This window comes from Drosophila subpulchrella, chromosome 2L (genome assembly GCF_014743375.2).
Source record: "Drosophila subpulchrella strain 33 F10 #4 breed RU33 chromosome 2L, RU_Dsub_v1.1 Primary Assembly, whole genome shotgun sequence".
In the NCBI taxonomy this organism is placed as follows: Eukaryota; Metazoa; Arthropoda; class Insecta; order Diptera; family Drosophilidae; genus Drosophila; species Drosophila subpulchrella.
In genome coordinates this window covers 12,422,471-12,443,750 of record NC_050610.1, presented here as the reverse complement: position 1 = coordinate 12,443,750, position 21,280 = coordinate 12,422,471, and the positions used below count along the sequence as shown (strand labels likewise).

Genomic DNA, 21,280 nt, shown 5'->3' with positions numbered 1-21,280 from the left:
ACGAATTCCCCCTAACCTTTAGGCCAACTATAGAAATAGAAGAGCTAAAGCAAAAAATAAAAAAAAAACCCGTTTAGCATATTGGCAAATGTTTAGTATTTACGAAAACCGACAACTTCCTTGACCGCCCACTTCAGTCAGCCAGCTAGCCACATTCATCTGGCTTTCCAGCTTCCTAGGAAAAGAGCAAAAAAATGGGGAAGGGACCACAACAAAGACCAAGATGATGATGATGGCTCAGCGACCTCTGCATTCGTGTTGGACTTTTGGACCAGCGAAAGGTTCAACTTTGTGCAGCTGTGGCCGCGGAACTCCTAAGTGGAGTAATGAACTCTTGGCTGGGCCGATGGTTTTTTTTTTTACTGGCCATTACGTCAAATGCGCTGCATGCATGCAACTCTTGTTTTGACCATCCCTAACCCGCCGTCCTCTGCTCTTCTGATTTTCAACAAATTTACAAATGCAATGGCCCGGCTGAGGGGGCATCAGCGGGTTGCCCGGCCTCTGATTGCAAGTTTAAGGTTAAGGTTTCGATTTTGTTTTTGTTTTGGCCAAGCAGTCGGAAAACAAGGAAGTAAACTAGTCGCCCACCGTTCGAAACACCCATTGAATAATGGGGAATATCAGTTTGGGAGTGATTTAAATCAATTTAGATTTTGAAATAAATAAGTTAACATTATAATACAAAATAAGAGAGAAATTAATATTTTTGAAAGTGAAAATTGTTGTCGAATAAAAAAGAAACAGGTGCAGCTCAGTTGATCACGCCCCGTCTTAGCATCCACCAATTGCCAATTTGAAGCCAAAAAGTTGGCCCTCCCAAATGGTAATCATAGTGATTCGTTATTGAAATTTTCCACTGGCTGAGTCGGCAAGTGGGGGCAGCTTCAGTTTTAGCTTCAGTTTACTGTTAAGAATATTCAGCCCAAATGCGTTGGCCGGCGAGCAAGTTCGTGTCTTAAGTCTTTTGATTTCGGAGGCCTTGAGGCTCGCCCGCGCACATCTTTTGCATATTTCCCGATAGAATTTTCCCATGCAATTTGCCACTAATTGCTGCACGCAGACGCCGTACTGCAAGTGGCAGCTTTTCAGCCCCGAATCTGCTTTCTTTCTTGCGCCCAGCACGAACCGAGTGACCACATTACGTGCCCGGCCCAACAAAAATTCTACCACGTCCCAATTCTGGTTCGTTTGCCTGCATCGAATCGCTTGGGAAGGCCTTCTGGGCTTTTGCATAATGTTATTTGTTCTTGGGGGAAGGCAAATTCTTTGTGAACTAAGTTAAAAAACATTAATATTTTGTTCAATCTTTTTAAGCTTTATAAATATTTTTAAGAAGTTTTTACTCACAAATTACTTGTAACAAAATGTAGATTTTGTTCTAAATTATGTAACCAAAAGGTGACCTATCCAATTAATTATTATTCAAATGACTTAACAATTTAAACGAATATTTAAAGAGAAAAGTAAAAAATTCGAGTCCATAAAAGTTACAGTTTGACAAATAAAATCCTTTCTACAGTAAGATGATAAAAGACAATATTATGTAAACTTTGTTTAATCCTTAAAAAATATTTTATTAGAAAATTAATTTATTATATTTAATTCCTTTTTCTTGAATATCAAATATTTTTGATCCAATAGAATATGTACCGACTGAAGTTGAAATAAGTCACTATAATACTATAATCCACACAATACAAACTTAAATCCTCAAATATTATTTTTCTAAGGCGTTGGTTTAGGAAATACTTACATAGCAATACTTATAAAAGCTGATATTAGGTTTAAAGGCATTATTTTTAATAATTTCTCTTACTTAGCTTGCTTATTTCTTAAAACCTCTTTGTATCTTTTTCCTGAAGATTCGTTTCTCAACCCAAGCCCAGCTGGAGGGCACTTTGGGAGGCAAAGTCCACGGCCCGATCTGGCCTTGTTGGTATCTCTGTTCCTGGCCTGGTGGTCAAAGTTGTCACCGGTCGTGTCCGCCTGGGTCGGCACTGCAAATCAAAGTGCCTCCAGACCATGTGACAACAACCTACCGCGTTGCTGCTGGCGAGGAGTCCAGGAGTCGAGGAGCTGCATTTGCTACAGTTGCAGATATTTTAATGGGTTCTTTCGCTTTTCGTTTCGACTCGCCAGCATCGGTGGATAGCATCAAGGAAGCCAGTTTGGTTCGGCTTTTCTCCAGCTCCAGCTTCAGCTGCTTCTTGCAGCTTCTGTTTCTCTAACGCTGTCGTTTAAATGGAAATCAACGCGCAGGATGCATAAAGTTGGCCAGTCTGCGTCTAATGAAAGGGTCAGCTTCTGCTGCCTCTGCTGCCGGCTGCTATGAATTATATGCGCTTTGTTCTTGTGGCTACTGCACGCGAACTGGGCAAAAGCAAATAATAAAGTGAGAAGAACAATGCCAATACAATGTTCAAAGTCAACGAACCTAAAAAGTCCCATATTTCCCTGGCACAGCAGAAGCAGCAGCAGCAACAGAAGCAGCATTTGCAGCAGCAACATAGTCCAACTTGGAGGCTTTGACTTTGTCCAGCTCAACATTTTTTCGCTCCATTTCATTTTTTCCAAGCATGACGCAAAATTTGTTGCCAGCTTTTCCACACACAGCCTCAGAGTCTCAGCATTTTCACAACCTTTGCACGTACAGCCAAGAAACTGCAACAGCAACAGCAGCAACAACAGCAACATCAACGGCAATGGCCCTCCATGGCATGCACGTAAAAAGTGCAATGGCCTTAAGTGGAAAAAGCAGTAATAGAAAATAAGCATGGACAAGGCATGGGGGCAAAAAAAGCATCGCAGCTCAGCACAGGGAAAAAGAAAAGAAACCAGAGAAGAATTGCTGGCAGTCAGGAGAGTCTGCAAAAAGCTGAAGATCTCTGTTGTTGCTGTTGCTGTTGGTGTTGCTAGTTGGCTGGCTGAACGACCTCGCTGGGATCGGATCATTAGAAGTGGTGCTGCGGCGCAGACACAACAACTTTGGGAAGAAGCTGCAAGTTGCAAGTTGCAGCAGTCTGCCGCAGATGAAACCAAACCAAAGTGCTGCTACGTGCCCAGGAATCCAGGGGCCAGGGGTGTGGGCATGTGTATGTGGATTCTGCAATCGAAATAATAAACCCAACTGTTGGACAATTTCCTAGACGTGAGGCTCTGCCAGCCAAATAGCCCTGCTGTTTGCTGTTTTGCTGTTCTCTGTTTGTTATGAAGGCAAAACATGGCCAAGTTGTCACCGCTCTGAGGCCGAAAGCAGACGCTGACAAACCAATTGACCTTTGGCCCCAGCCGACGCGGTTCAATGCACTCAATCAAGCAATCAATCAATTGTTCCATGCCAAAATCATTAGTGCCACACAAAAATACCGGCCATGGCTTGACCCACAGCCCACTTAAGGCAAAACTTGTTGAGGCCAAAAGCTGGGATGTATCTGCACTTGGAAAAAATTAATCATTCAACTTTTAAATAACTATGTATTCGAGGAAGATACTTTCTTCTTCAGTTTACCTTAACATACAATCCTGAACAGTATGTCCTTTGATTATAAATGAATTTCTCATATATATAACACAACAATTCTTGATGATAATAATTTATTTAATTTTCTACTGACATAAGTGAGCTTTCTAATTTAAAATAATTATATATTGATATACATTAAATGTTTGGCCAACGATTTCATTTGTATGGGCAAGTATTCTTAATTCCCTTTTCTTAATAATTGAAAATAGTTTATACTTATTTCCAAGATCTAGAAAAAGTATGCTTATTTTGTTTTCTATTTTCTTGACTGTAGTTTTTCTTAGGAGCTGTTGCCTTGGCTGTTTTGGATTTGGGCAATCAAAGCCCAAGTACCGCCGTCGCCAGAACATGCGCCAGGCGAATCGGTTTCGGGTTCGGATTTGGCATCGAAGACGAGTCTCTGTCTTTGGCATTGGCCATGGCAATATAGGTGGCTGGGTTAGAGCCATAGGAGAAGCCTGGGTATTCGGCCTGGTCTATACACAAAATGTTCGTGAGAAATTCGCACGCTTTTTTATCGCAATTGTTTACGGCGGCATCAGCAACATACAGCATAGCAGTTGCTGTTGCTGTTGATGTTGCTGCTGTGCTGTTGCTGTTGCTGTTGCCGCTGCTACTTGGTTGTCAATGGCAACACCAAACAAAGCCCGACCCAAAACAACTCGGAATGGGCAACGTGACTTACATATTTGCCACCTTCATCTGCATCTTCTTCTGCGGCAATCGGCTTTTCCTTCCCCGCTTCGATTGTGGGTGACTCCCAAGTTTGGATGATTGCAGTTACCGAGGCAATGCCATTGTTGCAGTTGTTGTTGCGAAAATTAGAATTTCTAATGGTGGCCGTGTCTTGAGCCGGGGTCTGCATTTATCCTTACTTTTCCAGTTGTTGCAGCAGCAATTTGCGCGTGTTAAATGCAAACGCCGCAGCAACATTTAACTGTTAAACGCGCACTCCAGTCTTGAGACTTGAGACTTCAGACTGCAGTACCTTCCTGTTGCCTTGAGTGTGCCAAATTATAGTCAATGATTGAATTAAATTTGCAATTGAAAAGAGACTCGCCACGGGCAACGTGGCCAATTCTGGCCTAGCTTGGCTATCCTGGGAGTAGGCGGCAGTTAAGCCGATTTGGCGGCTAACGGGCAACGGCAATAAGTCCCTATATCGGAAGACCGGGGCTTATAGCATCGACTTGGATGATGCAAATGTCGCTGGGAGGAAGATTTACTGGTGATGTCATAGCCAGCCAGCAATTGATGTTGCTTTTGTTTGCCGGCTGGCACGTGAATGGGCATTTAATTGCATGTAAATGCAAATGGCTGGGATCATTGGAAGAATGGAAAACACATCAGTTTAATAAGTTGGCATACTACCTGCGGTTCAATGTTATGCTACTAAAATCACACGGCGAAAAATGTTTAAATAGTAGTTTTCCACTTGTTTAATTTACAAGTGAATTTTCCCTAAATAATACTAATGTTTAATACTATTAAAATAAACTTTTCATCTCACAATCATTTGCAATTATTCTTAGCTGTATAAAATGAATGAGTTGTCGAATTAAATTTCGGGCTCTCGAATTTGTTGTATAGAGCCGTAATTATTTAAGGGTTACAATTAATTATGATTTAACGGAAAAAAGTTTAATCAATCAGTTGTCACTGAAAATCTTTTGGTTAAAGATGTACTTCAAATATATTTTTGATGGTAACCGACGCATACTTACAATACAATACTTTACAATATAAATATTTTTAAAATTTCAATTGAACAGATATTTGAGTATCTAAAATTGATATACACAAAATGAAATCTAAAGTTGATTACAAATATTTTCGAAATATATTTTTTTAAGACAGTATTGATTTTTTTCACCCTACCCAAGTGCAAGTGCATCGTTAAAGATTGTATGTGCAGGTAGGTAATAAATTATTGAATCAAATTAAGCAAACACAGCATCAAGGGAATCTATTTTTAGTAGCATGTATCAACGCCACGAAGATGAGCACATCAACTTTGGAGAGGGATGATGATAGATATCACGGCACGTAGGCGATTCCATCGATGACGTCGTTGATTGTGAAATACGTGCAATTGGCTAGCGGTTATTTATGCAAACGGAACTGTAATCCGGCTTGGTTTACAGTGGGAAATTGCAGTGGAAAAGTAATTCGAATCAGAACTAGAACTCGTCTAAGGTTTCCAAACTAATTGGCCTGCGAGTGGGACTGGGCCAAGTTTCCTGCTGCTCCTAAACCGCCCATAATGCCATAATACCAGCCAAGATCTGAAAATCCTGACTAATCAGCGGCCTAATGAGGGCTGGTCTCCCTGGTATTAGCTTTTATGTTAGGAGCCATTAAAATTCAAAGAAAAAGGTTCGACAAGACCAACAAGTCGTAAAACCGGAGAATCGCCAGCACGAGGGGCATAAAAATGTAGAATAGCTTGCAGATCGCAGTTGATTTAGTTGTTTCATTCGTTTGATAATCTTCATTTGAATAGTTTCGTCTACACGATTTCTAGTTTTTAGCTAACATTAAACATAGGTCTCTTCAGGTGTCTAATGGACATCGTAAACCTGACCAGGGAGTCGTCGTTAAAGTCTATTAATGGAAGATATGTTTATATTAACAAGCTTAAAATGTACTTCGTACGTACGTAAGGCATTATCTATAGAATTTATAAACGTGTTGATTATATCGACATAATGAGCGCTCTGTTTGATTATTTTATTCCCTTTAATCCTGAAAGTATGCAGAGAATTTTGTAGGTAGCTGAAAGTCTCATTGATATTCGACAATAACTAATGACCTGTTAGTTAGTTTGTTGGTTAAGAAAATCAATATTCTCATATTACGATCCTTGTTAACTGGAATTCTGTGTACTTTCTAAACCATTATCATCCCGATTTTTACAGCAAACTACAAGCCTGCCATAATGGCTTTAAGTCTAGACTAGACTTAAAATACTTAACCATAGGATGGCCGAACTCCCCTAGAGCTAATTAGACGTACACACATACTATCCAACTGTAACTGTTCCAAATGCGATCGCAGCATGAAACTAATTAGCTGCCCAGCGGTTCTCATGGCGGAATAAGATCAGCCGGCTGGTTTGGTTGGCTAATTAAAATCGCCAAAAGGCTCTCTCCACCTTTAACATGCTGGGCGCGCTCATAAAAGTGCACATTTCTGTAATAAGCATGAAATGCGGCTAGGTTGGACTGGGAACGGGAACCTCGGATCTGGGATCTGGGGCCTGGAACCCCTAGACCCCTGGAACCCCAACCCCAAACCATTGCCCATTGGCCGGCGAAGGTCCCGGCCAAAACTATAAATAACGCCATGTCTCCACGAGACTATGACCAGCCACATGTATTGATGTGTGTCCTGTCCACTGCTTTTTAAATCAAATGATAATAAATCACCGCCAGATATCATAAAACATGTTGCTCATAATCATCGGGCGCTCATGGGATGGTGGGGGGGGGGGGGGGCTTTTAGGGATCCTGCTGCCTCCTAGGCCATGACACAAAAAGTTCAGGCCACGAGGCAACCGGCTGGGTTTGGTGGGAAATTTGCGCCGCTTCTAAGCAGAAGTGGCCGTGGATCGGCTTTTGTGGCTCTTCGGCTCTTTGTTGCTCCTGCAGAAGATACTCCTAATTTGCATAAATGACAATGAGAGTCATAAAACATGCGTCGTTGTTGTCGTTGCTCGATTGTCTTGCCGCTGCTCTTGGTTCTCCTTTTTTTTTCTTTTATCGTTTTTTTTTTTTTTAATAAAAAATATTGCTGGCTGGCTGCCGCATTTTCATCATCGTGCAACATCGTGTTGTATGTTCTTGTACATTGCATAAATTAGATTTCGCGCTGATCTACACTTTTGCTGGCACGACGAAGAAAGTGCAACCCGAAGCGGTTTCCCTCTTCACCGGAGAGAAAGAAAAGAACATCAGCATCCCCATACCCATCCACAGCCACAGCCACAACAGCAGATGCTGAAGAATTTATATCGGCAAAATGACGGTCAAAAATGTTAAGGGCCAAAAGCGTGTCTGGAAGTTCAAATACGAGCAGAACAAGCAGGAAGCGGAGGCAGTCATGGCATGCCACTCAGTCGATTTGAAGGAGGTTTGAGGATGGGAATGGGAATGGGGATGGGGATGCGGATGGGGATCGGGATGGGGAGTGGGGACTGGGGACTGGGATGAAGATGAGGCCCAGAGGATGCAGCTCCGCCTGCCTGCTGGCTACTTGTGCGGCATGGCAAGGTGAGGCCTGGCCCCGTCTCCGGCCATTTCATTTCATTCCAAGACACTTCAACCTAACACTCGGAAAAATATTTACCAAAAAAATAAAAAACTTATCAATGCATCATCAAGAACTATTACTCTTATAAAATTTTCAGAGGAAACCCTTCTCGTACTCATAGACCTAATACAATATTTTTAAACTTAAATGACTCTTTCTACCTATAATATTTGCTTATGTTTAACATTAATAATTTGGGATAATTGGGGTTAATTAATATATAATTATAATATTAACATATATGTATATATAGATTATAGTCTAACAAATATTTAAATTTTTTCTTCAGGCAGAAATTTTACACGTTTGTTTATATATTTATATATATATATAAGTTAATGAAATGTCTTTTTATAATAAATTCAGTCGCTCAGTAGAAATTTAAGCAAGTGACATATGACCATAACTGACATGAAATATTTAAATATGTAAGGGTAACACAAGTATTTGAGAAAATTTTAAGTTTAAAAACATAGGGTTTTTAATGGTTTTACCTATTGCAATAACATTTGTTGTGAATAGATTTGAAAGTTCAAAAGTTCTTATTAAAATTTTGTGTCGTGTAAATTTTCCTTGCCAGCTGGCCAGCAATCGTCGCCTGCTTCCTCCTCACGGACCGGCCCATGTTGTTGCCCTTTTTGAAATTTATCTAAGCTTCACTTGACACTTGTCGTCGTTGTCGTTGCGAAGTTCCAGAGCCGCAGAGCCATCCGCAGGCAGTCGCGAAATTTCCGCAATCTCGCGCCTTTAAAGTTCCAGCAGTTATCATTAGAGAACGAGCTGGGCTTCAATTTTCCACAAACACAAGCCCCATCCCCATCCATCCCTTTCAGATTGTTATTGTAACCTGCGGTCCACATCTGGAGGCTATTCGCCTTGTCTTTCTGCACTGCAGCATTTGACGCGAGCCTTCTTTTTTTGTATTTCTGCACTCTCGGCCATAACTGGCAATTGCACGAACTATTTGCTGCCTTTACCTCGGGCTTAGGAACTGTCGAGGGCTTTCATAGGTGAGCATCAGATGATATTGCGCTACTTCTACAGTGGTCGGCATATGTATTTTGACAAAATAAAAGTTAAGTATACTCATAACTTGAATTTACTTCTTGTAAACTATAGGCATCAATGGAAAGGTAATTTCAATGCCGTTTGAATGATACAATACATTTCTTTACCCATTCAGTACTTATTGAAAAGGACAAATTTGTGTAAATCAACTTTTAAATTTTTTTTAAAAACTTTTTTCTTCGACTTGAAAACTTAAACTTTTTGATGCAAAAAGTTTCTTCAAACAAAAATAATAGTAACTGCAAAAAGAATTTTTCAAAAATCATTTTTCTTATATTTTTTATGAATTTTTGAAAATGCTTAAAAACAGGCATTTGAGCCATATTTTTCTCTTTTTCATACAAATTTTTTCCGACATTGTCACCTTCAAAAAATCATAAAAAATATAAGGAAAATGATTTTTGAAAAATTCTTTTTGCAGTTACTATTATTTTTGTTTGAAGAAACTTTTTGCATCAAAAAGTTTAAGTTTTCAAGTCGAGGAAAAAAGTTTGAAAAAAAAATTTAAAAGTTGATTTACACAAATTTGTCCTTTTCAATAAGTACTGAATGGGTAAAGAAATGTATTGTATCATTCAAACGGCATTGAAATTACCTTTCCATTGATGCCTATAGTTTACAAGAAGTAAATTCAAGTTATGAGTATACTTAACTTTTATTTTGTCAAAATACATATGCCGACCAGTGTACATATCAGGGCACATGAATCCGAAAATCAAGTACTTGAAGTCATGGTAGGACATATTTTATAGTAAAACATCTGTAATTCTTACAGATGCCGAGTTATATCGTAAATTATTTTGTGCTTAAAAAACGATTAATATAAGTAGAGGATTTTTGATAGTTTTATATATTTTTAAAAAATATTTTATTAAATATTAAGTCTTTTTCGAGTTTATTTATTTTTTTGTAATATTGCAATTTCATTCGTCAGTTTTTTTTATTTCTCAAAATTCTATTTTATTGGATTTAAACTGTAAAATAGAATGCTTTTGCTCTTAAAGGCTTTATCTTTTCCCAATCATTAACTAACAATTATATTGTTTCCCGACTAAAGACCAGAACCCAAAGGGCCTAGCCCCTATACGCTGAACTTTGATCACCTCTCGACTCTGACAGCTATTCTATGGGCAAAACAACACCCTCGATCGCCGACTTATCACAAAATCTCATGGACACCTTATTTACTTTTAATGAAGTGTTGGTCGGCTATCGCCATTCGGTTTCTTCTGCGAATCGCCGAGGGTAATTGATGTTGAAACTCTGGAGCTCTGGAGGCTCTTTGGAGCTGTCAATTTGTTGCACCACTTAATAAGCAGCCCATAAATGCGATATGTAACGCATTTCTCCCCCAATGCCAGTGCCAATTTGAGGGACTCAACTCAATTCAGTGTCTGGCAGATGCGTTGCGGCAATTTGTTGCAACCAAATGCGAGCCACATGCCATGTTGCATACATACATAGGCGGGAGGTGGTGGGAGTTTGCTGGGGGAGACTGGAGGAAGCTGGAGAGGATGGGGAGCGACCATGACCATGGGGGTAAGCCCTTTTTGGGGCCCCGGCAAATCATTGCGCACGCTGCGATGCCGAGATTATCTTGTCCGATTGCGTTTACAAGGCACCGGGGGCCTTGGCCAGTTCTCTCGCCTGGCCATAAACGCAATTAGAAGAACAATTGTTAGACATGCAAAGCGGGGACGTTGGCCACAATCCACTATTCACCATCCACGGCCCAGCCCTTTCTGGGCAGCCTCGATTGCCATCTGCGGATCTGGGGGAGATCTGGGGAATCCAGGGGGTTCTGGTGTTCTGGCCTTCTGGCGGCCCAACAGCGCATGTGTGCGTGTTTATAACTCAAATGAGCAATTACCTTACAAAGGATTTTGTGCAGGGAATAGTCGCTGTTGTCGTGGCTTTTAATAAACTCTTCAAGGTGCTCCAGCTTTGCAAAATTGTTGCACAGTGGTTCAGAAATTACTATACCATTCAGGTTCAAATAAATAAATTAGGTAAATAAAAGGTTAATAGAAATTCGATTTAAAACAAAACGTATATCAAGAATCTGCATGCCTAATACCAACATTCTAGCTTTTATTGCTTCCAAGATCTCAAAATTCATACTTTACGAGTAACGGGTAGACAAATGGTTAAAATTAGAAATGCATTACAAAGACAAAGTTAAATCCAATATGAATCGGAAAAATATTTTAAATTATCATCGTTTTAATATCAAAGTATTTATATTACAGCAAATAAATAATCATATTTTTTTGAGTGCATTACTGTTTACTTTTAAGGTACACTCCTCATAATCAACACTGTCTAAACTCAATCTTCTGAACTTGAGATTATACCCTGTAATCCATTCGTTCTACTAACAGATCGGTTAAATGCCAATGCTTACCAAGATCCAAATAAAATGTATTTCTCGAATCATTTCAGTTCTTGCAGTAGAAAACGGCTCACAGAATGGGGAAGTGGAACCATATTATTATATTCCTTTTTTTAGTACCACCTGGGCAAGCTATAGGAAATAAAGTTTCCATTGTAAGTTTAAACTAAATTCACTGAAAGACCGTAAATTATTGGAAATCTCCCTAAAGTTTTTGGCATCGAAAGTTTTTGAAGAAATCGATAAGGTTTTCTTGGACCTAGAACAAAATCAAAGATTTATTCCCAATCATGAAAATAATTGTAACAAAAGGTTTGATAACAATATTTTTTATTCGACTATCAAATTAATTAGTATATTTAAAGCTTGCTTCAATCAAAAGGTCTGGTTGGTAAATATATATCGTCTTATTAAAAATAACCTTTTTATATAAATGTTTGCAGCCTCTGGCGATAATGTAAGTAAAGGCTCGAACTTGCAGGAAAATGGCTATATATTACTGAAGGAAGCACAAGAAAAAATTAAGGCAATGAAAGAACTTTTTAGCACTCAATGCTCCACCAAACCCAGTTCATCATCGCTAAAAGAAAATCCCAAAACAAACGCCAGAAGTCACATTGCAGGGGGTGTTAAATATGAGTGATTCTTTGTGAAACCTATCGAGATTTTCCTTATGGTCTCAAAACGATTTCATAATTGTATCATGACATTGTTCCATTTATATACCTAGGACTTAAAAAAAAATAAATGTTTATGTATAACTTTAAATTAAATGGTGTAAAAAAAACAATTGTAATTATCATTTTTGCCAACCTTTCAGCTACAAATTACTCCCATAACAGTTTCCAAGCAATCGCGGTTTACTGCAAATCGGCATTTGTAATTTTTATTGATAATTAATATAATGTTTTATAAATAATCCTTGTTAAAACCTAACAATTTAATCTTGGGACCTCCATGAGATTCCCCATAATTAATTAAAACAGTTTATATTTAACACAAATCAAACCACCAAATTTATGTTGTGCAGCAGCCCGTGACCCAAGAAAATGCAAGATATCCGATTGGAACAAGTCGGAAAACTTTATTGTTTGTCTTGCGCTGGTAGAACTCATTTTTTGACATTTGATCATTGACAATAGTATTTACAGATTTATGACAAAATGAGAAAGTGGGCCACAATTTAAAAGTGGAATCTATTGAATCGAATTTCATTGTGCTTTGAAAATCTGATCAATAGAAATAAGTATCCTATTTGTAACAATAAATTTTTATTCTCCTTGAAATTTTGTCTTATTGGGACCCTTTGTCTAGGCATTGAGTGTTCCCGTTAAAAAAAAAAAAATAAATAAAAAATAAAAGATTTTAGGAATATTTTTATTTGTTATTTATATTTACATGCAAGTATTTCAAAATAAAAATATATAAAGCACGGTAAATAATTTTGTCAAGCTTTACAAATTTAAAAATCATAAAAAACATAGTCAGTAGTAAAAAGCCTAGTTATTTATCAATTTCGAAATGGCTTCATTATTGCCAATTAGATATTATAATGTATTTAGTTTTCAGAAAAAATATTACTTAAAAGTTGGATATGGAAAATCAATTTTGTTTCAGCATTAAACCAGAGAAAGTGAATTTTTAAGCAAAACATATTAAGCTAGTGTTTTTTGACTCAGTTAGCTAAGCGAACTTACAGAATCTGCACGAAATGTGCAAATGGAACTATATCGTAATATTATTTTATTTAGTGCCCCGTGGATACGGTCTCAAAAACAATGATTCCTTGGTAAATTTATATTTAGATTTCAATCTATACAACAAGGTTTCTTATACATATTTTTCTAAGGAGATGCAGTTATTTACGATGTTCTTCAAACAAATCGACTCTCTGGTACTAGAATTAGAAGCACACCAAAAATCCCTCTTCATTCATCAGCAATCATGTACCAATGGGTTTGTTTTATTAATTTCTTTGATAGCTTCGATTACTAATTGATTAACTATTTTAAATTTAAAGTTCGATTCAAGTAGAAGGTGACGTTGGTAAATATATTGTTTTATATATACAAGTAACTCGCTTTTTTTACAGACTCGGCCAAAACTGTGAGTCAAGGCTTAAATAATCAGGGTGATGGATCTTCTCTACTGCAGGGCACAAAAAAGCAGTTCATGCTTTTGAAGCAAATGCTGGAAACCGACTGTCCGAATGAAATGTATCATCATTTCCAAATGATCCGCTCTTATGGCCGCTTTGTCGGTCTTGGCCGCCATGTCGGTTCTGGCCGCTTTGTCGGTATTGGCGTTTTCGCCGGAAGATTTGGAAGAAGAAGAAGACGTTACACATCCTATATACCTTCTCGACCTTCCTATATACCTTATATATATCCATGTTGTCCTTATTACCCTCCCTATCCCTATCCATCTTTTCCTCCTCCTCCACCTCCTCCTCCTCCTCCACCTCCTCCTCCTTCTCGTCCCCGTCCACGTCCACCACCACCACCTCCACCTCCGCCGCCTCCACCTCCGCCGCCTCCACCTCCGCCACCGCCACCACCTCTGAATCCACCACCGCCACCACCTCCACCACCTCCTCCTCCTTCAGGTAAACGTCCCAGACGGGTTACAGATGGTTTACCAACCAAGGAGGAGCTAATAATACAATATAATCAAAATCGACTTGAAGAATATTATAGGAAGATACAGACTACCAACCGTGTCGCATACCCCACACGTAATCCAACTCTAGTACCAAATCCCAAAACCAAACTACAAATCTAAAATTTTCTTAACAGCTTGCATTCCTTTAAATCAATATTATACGACTGGAAATGGGAAAATTACTTTGATGCTGAATTGCACAATTGGTAACCAAACAAACATCATAGTTCCTTTACCAACCAATGGAACATATCCAACCACCCCAGTGAGCACTGCTGGACATGAGCAGATGCCAATCCTCAATCCGTGTGTCTATCCATCTCCAAATAAAGGATATCCGTGTCATCCCCAAAATCCATGGTATCCACCATGGAAACCCATTGGTGGACCACTTTTGATTGCGCCAAACCAAGTCACAACATTGCCATTATTTCCCCCATATCAACTTACAGGACAGCCCGCACAGCCAGTTTGGGGTCCACCTGGAAATCTGTTTCCCCCAAATTCACAATGGCCTGACACAGAAGAAAAACATCAAATTTCACCTGGAAGTTTTTATCTCTTACCCTCAATTCATGGATGGCCTGCACCACCAGGATCACTTCCACCTCCAGTTTGGCATCCACCTAGAACTATTCCATCCCCATCTTCAAATTCAGGATGGCCTCCACCCCCTGGATCAGTGATACCCCCAAATCCACATCAAGGACAACGTGAACCTCTAGTTTGGCTTCCACCTGGATTGCCTGCACCACCAGGATCAGTGATACCCCCAAACCCAGTTCCAGAACAACCTGAACCTCCAGTTTGGCATTCACCTGGAACTCTTCCTTCATCACCCCCAAATTCTGGATTGCCTGCACCACCAGGATCAGTGATACCCCCAAAACCACTTCCAGGACAACCTGAACCTCCAGTTTGGCATTCACCTGGAACTCTTCCTTCATCACCCCCAAATTCTGGATTGCCTGCACCACCAGGATCAGTGATACCCCCAAACCCACTTCCAGGACAACCTGAACCTCCAGTTTGGCAACCACCTGGAACTCTTCTTACCTCACCCCCAATTTCAGAATGGCCTGCACCACCAGGATCAGTTATACCTACCAATCCACTTCCAGGACAACCTGAACCTCTAGTTTGGCATCCACCTGGAATTCTTCAACCCTCACCCCCAATTTCTGAATGGCCTGCACCACCAGGATCAGTGATACCTACCAATCCACTTCCAGGACAACCTGAACCTCTAGTTTGGCTTCCACCTGGAACTCTTCTTCTCTCACCCCCAATTTCAGCATGGCCTGCACCACCAGGATCAGTGATACCTACCAATCCACTTCCAGGGCAACCACAACCTCTAGTTTGGCATCCACCTGGAATTCTTCCTTCCCCACCTTCAATTCCAGGATTGCCAGTACGACCAGGACCAGTGATACCCCCAAATCCACTTCCAGGACTATCCGCACCAGCTGTTTCTGATCCACCTGGAACTCCTCTTTCTCCACCCCCCAGTGCACAATTGCCTCCATCTGGATCAGGATTGCGCCCACTTGGAATTACAAATTGCATACCATCAGGTATAGATCTCCCTAGGTTAAAGAATCTTAACTTCGATCAAGTACAAGTATATCCCGGTAATCTTAAATAGTAAAAAAAAATCGAGGTAGAGTCTTTAAATAAAATACATTTTCAATAGTATTAGTTTGACAATTGTATTGATTATTTATGGAGTTCCAAATTTTAAATTGTAACAATTTCTCGCATTAAATAACAAAAACTATTTTTGTGTTAATGCTGGGACAAAAACCTGTAAGAATCTTTGTCAAAATTAAATTGTTTACCACATTTTAATACAAGAGAACCATAATAGTATTACCCCACATAAGTAGTATTGGTTCAAGACCATTTTATTCACATGAAAATCATAGAGGAAGCTAGGAGCATTTGAATATTGTACAATGTACATACAATACATTTTATGGAGTAATGATATCCACCATTTTGTATATTTAATGAAATAATAATTGCGTATCCATATAGTTTATTATCGTTACGTACGCTTTCTAAGTACTTGAAATTAATTCTCACTTGCAGCGATTATAAATGTGAACTGTGTCTAAACGCCATTGTTAGACGTTAATAATGGATTAACCTTTAAAGAAAATGTTGGTTTAAATAAAAGCCAAGTATAATAACATTTTTCGGATCATTTTACCGTTTGGCGTTTCATAGATTACGAGAAATGTTCATATGGAATCGGTTGATGATAGTTTTTTTTCTTCTAGTTCCACGTAACCACGGCAATAAAAATGAAGTTTCCTCGGTATGTCCGGCTCACATCAATTATACAAATTTTGCTAATTATAGCCTTTTATAGGTGCTTAAAGAAATGGAGGACATACTTTTGCGATTAGAAACTAACCAAAAATCCTTTCGGATTTATCAGCAGTCATGTAACGAAAGGTTTGTTGAAAAGTGCCTGCAATCGCTGATCTTTTTCATTTATTTATTATTTTGTAGCTTTCTTCAATTACAAGGTGGGGGAGTTGGTAAGCACACAGCCTTAATTTTGGGTAATGTCGGTATTTCATACAGACTCTTCGGAGTCAAGGCTCTAATTTTCAGACTAATGGCTCTTTACTACTACAGAATGCACAAAAGTACTTCAAGTTATTAAAGCAAATTTTTGAAGCTAGCTGTAAAGCCGGAATAAATATAAATGTCAAAAGTATGCGATCGCCATATTATCCAACTGGACATTTTGCTTATATACCTGTAGAATGTACCCCACCTGCTCCTGCCTATCCACCTTGTGTACAATATATATGGTACCCTGATCCATACCCGGTGTATTGGGGTGCACCCGAAGGACAACCATTAGATGGATATCCACCAGGACCGCATGTTCCCCCTCCAGAAGTACCTGCACAAACAGAATGGATTCCACCTCAAGGACCAACATATGGCCCACCAGCACCAGATGGATATCCACCAGGACCGCCAATTCCCCCTCCAGGAGTACCACCACCAACACCAACATGCTGGAATCCACCTCAAGGACCAACATATGGCCCACCATCACCAGATGGATATCCACCAGGACCGCCAATTCCCCCTCCAGGAGTACCACCACCATCACCCATATGCTGGAGTCCACCTCAAGGACCAACATATGGCCCAACAGCACCAGATGGATATCCACCAGTACCGCCAGTTCCCCCTCCAGAATTACCTGCACCAACACCAACATGCTGGAATCCACCTCAAGGACCAACACAAGGTCCACCAGCACCAATTTTATATCCACCAGGACCGCCAATTCCCCCTCCAGGAGTACCACCACCATCACCAACATGCTGGAGTCCACCTCAAGGACCAACATATGGCCCACCATCACCAGATGGAAATCCACCAGGACCGCCAATTCCCCCTCCAGGAGTACCACCACCATCACCCATATGCTGGAGTCCACCTCAAGGACCAACATATGGCCCAACAGCACCAGATGGATATCCACCAGTACCGCCAGTTCCCCCTCCAGAATTACCTGCACCAACACCAACATGCTGGAATCCACCTCAAGGACCAACACAAGGTCCACCAGCACCAATTTTATATCCACCAGGACCGCCAATTCCCCCTCCAGGAGTACCACCACCATCACCCATATGCTGGAGTCCACCTCAAGGACCAACATATGGCCCAACAGCACCAGATGGATATCCACCGGTACCGCCAGTTCCCCCTCCAGAATTACCTGCACCAACACCAACATGCTGGAATCCACCTCAAGGACCAACACAAGGTCCACCAGCACCAATTTTATATCCACCAGTACCGCCAGTTCCCCCTCCAGAATTACCTTCACCAACACCAACGTGCTGGAATCCACCTGAAGGACCAACACAAGGTCCACCAGCACCAATTGTATATCCTCCAGGACCGCCAATTCCCCCTCCAGAGGTACCACCACCACCACCAAAAGACTGGAATCCACCTCAAGGACCAACACAAGGTCCACCAGCACCAATTGTATATCCACCAGGACCGCCAATTCCCCCTCCAGAGGTACCACCACCACCACCAAAAGACTGGAATCCACCTCAAGGACCAACACAAGGTCCACCAGCACCAGTTGTATATACACCAGGACCGCCAATTCCCCCTCCAGAGGTACCACCACATCAACCAGTTGGGAGTCCTCCAAAAGGACAAAAAGGGTGGAATCCCACTGGCGTGCAGAATCTTAATATAAATATTGTTCAAATTAATAAGGACCAAACTAAGGGATCCAAGTAAAAAATCGAAAAATTAAGTAAAGCCCATAGATCCAATAATACTAAGAAAAAACCATTTGTAACAATAAAAGAAAAGATTTTGGCAAAATTTTATATTTCTTTTTATTATTTACATACAAGTATTTCTAAATATAAATTCTATTCTTACATCAAGAAGATATTTACTTATTTATGTTTGAAAAAAATTTTTGTCAAGCCTTACAAATTTAAATATCATTAAAAATCATTGTCAGTAGTAAAAAGCCTAGTTATTTACCAATTTCGAAATTGCATCATTATTGCCATTTAGGTATTATAATATACTTAGATTTCAGAAAAAACGTATATAAAGGTTATATATGGAAAATCAATTTTGTTTCAGCATTAAACCAGAGAAAGTGAATTTTTAAGCAAAACATATTAAGCTAGTATTTTTTGGCTCAGTTAGCTAAGCGAATTTACAGAAACTGCACGAAATGTGCAAATGGCACTACATCGTAATATTATTTTATTTAGTGCCACGTGGACACGGTCTTAAAAACAATGATTCCTTGGTAAATTTAAATTAAAATTTTTATCTATACAACCAGGTTTTTCAAACATGTCTTTCTAAGGAGAAGAAATTATTTACGAAGTTCTTCAAACAAATCGACTTTCTGGTACTGGAATTAGAAGCACACCAAAAATCCCTCATCATTCATCAGCAGTTATGTACCAATGGGTTTGTTTTATTAATTTCTTTGATCGCTGCGTTTACTAATTGATTAGCTATTTTTAATTTAAAGTTCGATTCAAGTAGAAGGTGACCTTGGTAAATATATTGTTTTATATATACAAGTAACTCGCTTTTTTTACAGACTCGGCCAAAACTGTGAGTCAAGGCTTGAATAATCAGGGTGATGGATCTTCCCTACTGCAGAGCACAAAAAAGCAGTTCATGCTTTTGAAGCAAATGCTGGAAACCGACTGTCCGAATGAAATGTATCATCATTTCCAAATGATCCGCTCGTATAGCCCACATGCTCATTTTGCCTATTTACCTTACCATCCTCCTCCTCCTCCTCCTCCTCCTCCTCCTCGTCCTCGTCCTCGTCCACCACCACCACCACCTCCACCTCCACCTCCACCTCCACCTCCACCTCCACCTCCACCTCCACCTCCCCCGCCTCCACCTCCACCGCCTCCGCCACCGCCACCGCCTCCACCTCCACCAACCCATCATCATTCAACTAAACGTCCCAGACGGGTTACAGATCGTTTACCAACCAATAGTATATATCCAACCTTCGCAGAGGAGGAGATAAAAATGGGATATTATATAAAACTCCTAGAAGACTATTATCGGATGATACAGACTACCAACAGTGGCCTAAACCCTAAACGTAATCCAAATCTAATACCAAATCCCAAAACCAAACTTCAAATCTAAAATTTTTTTTCCAGCTTGCATTCCCTTAAATCAATATTATACGACTAGAAATGGGAAAATTACTTTGATGATGAATTGCACTATTGGTAACCAAACAAACATCATAGTTCCTTTACCAACCAATGGAACATATCCAACCATGCGAGAGAGTATTGCTGGGAATCCTCAGTTTCCAATCCTCACTCCTACTACAGACCATCTCGCACCGTTAGTTTGGGGTCTAGGATGGCCTGACAAAGAAATGAAACCTCTAAAGCCACCTGGAAATCTGTTTCCCTCACTCCCAATTCAAGGATGGCCTGGACCACCAGGATCACCTCCAGGACCACCTGCACCTCTACTTTGGCATCCACCGGGAACTTTTCCTTCCCCACCTTCAAAACCAGTATGGCCTTCACCCATACCCCCATATCCAACCCACGGACAACCAGCGCCCCCAGGTTGGCGTCCACCCTGTGGATCAGTTATCCCCCCTCCAGGACAACCTGCACCTCCAGATCGGCGTCCAACCTGTGGATCAGATATCCCCTCAAATCCACCTGGACCTTTTCCTTCCCCACCTTCAAAACCAGTATGGCCTTCACCCATACCCCCATATCCATCCCACGGACAACCTGCGCCCCCAAGTTGGCGTCCACCCTGTGGATCAGTTATCCCCCCTCCAGGACAACCTGCACCTCCAGATCGGCGTCCAACCTGTGGATCAGATATCCCCTCAAATCCACCTGGAACTTTTCCTTCCCCACCTTCAAAACCAGTATGGCCTTCACCCATACCCCCATATCCAACCCACGGACAACCTGCGCCCCCAAGTTGGCGTCCACCCTGTGGATCAGTTATCCCCCCTCCAGGACAACCTGCACCTCCAGATCGGCGTCCAACCTGTGGATCAGATATCCCCTCAAATCCACCTGGAACTTTTCCTTCCCCACCTTCAAAACCAGTATGGCCTTCACCCATACCCCCATATCCAACCCACGGAAAACCTGCGCCCCCAAGTTGGCGTCCACCCTGTGGATCACTTATCCCCCCTCCAGGACAACCTGCACCTCCAGATCGGCGTCCAATCTGTGGATCAGTTATCCCCTCAAATCCACCTTCAGGACCACCTGCACCTCTAGTTTGGCATCCACCTGGAACTTTTCCTTCCCCACCTTCAAAACCAGTATGGCCTTCACCCCCCGGATATGTTATACTCCCAAATCCACCTCCAAGACTACCTGCACCCTTTGAACCAGTTATCCCCTCAAATCCACCTCCAGGAATTCCTGCACCTCCGGGACAACCTGCACCTCCAGGTTGGCATCCACCCTTTGGATCAGTTATCCCCTCAAATCCACCTCCAGGAATTCCTGCACCTCCAGGAAAACCTGCGCCCCCAGGTTGGCATCCACCCTGGGGACCAGTTATCCCCTCAAATCCACCTCCAGGACAACCTGCACCTCCACTTCGGCATCCACCCTTTGGATCAGTTATCCCCTCAAATCCACCTCCAGGACAACCTGCACCTCCAGGAAAACCTGCGCCCCCAGGTTGGCATCCACCCTGGGGACCAGTTATCCCCTCAAATCCACCTCCAGGACAACCTGCACCTCCACTTCGGCATCCACCCTTTG

The 21,280-nt window shown here is 41.0% G+C and overlaps 2 protein-coding genes across 3 annotated transcripts; both read left to right on the top strand.

Annotated features, from left to right (window-relative positions):
- Positions 1 to 11,332: 11,332 nt before the first annotated feature.
- On the top strand, positions 11,333 to 12,084 carry LOC119547937. 2 transcript variants are annotated; one of them, XM_037854985.1, is made up of 4 exons: positions 11,333 to 11,452; positions 11,509 to 11,609; positions 11,663 to 11,679; positions 11,741 to 12,084. In XM_037854985.1, exons 1-4 carry the CDS (start codon positions 11,375 to 11,377, stop codon positions 11,938 to 11,940), a joined length of 396 nt encoding a protein of 131 aa, XP_037710913.1. In that variant the 5' UTR covers positions 11,333 to 11,374; the 3' UTR covers positions 11,941 to 12,084. The 2 variants fall into 2 exon arrangements, with proteins under 2 accessions (XP_037710913.1, XP_037710912.1); XM_037854984.1 differs by having other exon boundaries at positions 11,663 to 11,688.
- A 904-nt stretch (positions 12,085 to 12,988) lies between these two features.
- LOC119546274 (proline-rich protein 36-like) lies at positions 12,989 to 19,599 on the top strand. The gene is given in 14 exon segments (XM_037852446.1): positions 12,989 to 13,086; positions 13,147 to 13,253; positions 13,318 to 13,334; positions 13,390 to 14,031; positions 14,093 to 15,535; positions 16,244 to 16,281; positions 16,336 to 16,421; positions 16,479 to 16,507; positions 16,570 to 18,253; positions 18,696 to 18,789; positions 18,853 to 18,956; positions 19,021 to 19,037; positions 19,093 to 19,275; positions 19,278 to 19,599. Coding segments are annotated over 14 exon segments (4,713 nt in total). The 5' UTR covers positions 12,989 to 13,008; the 3' UTR covers positions 19,469 to 19,599.
- The last annotated feature ends 1,681 nt before the right edge of the window (positions 19,600 to 21,280 follow it).

Bases quoted from the DNA above. Each gene is read 5' to 3' on its own strand.
- LOC119547937 (XM_037854984.1), top strand. From the start codon at position 11,375: ATGGGGAAGTGGAACCATATTATTATATTCCTTTTTTTAGTACCACCT. The intron at 11,610-11,662 runs GTTTGATAACAA...GTATATTTAAAG, and splicing joins GAAAATAATTGTAACAAAAG to CTTGCTTCAATCAAAAGGTC. The intron at 11,689-11,740 runs GTAAATATATAT...AAATGTTTGCAG, and splicing joins TCAATCAAAAGGTCTGGTTG to CCTCTGGCGATAATGTAAGT.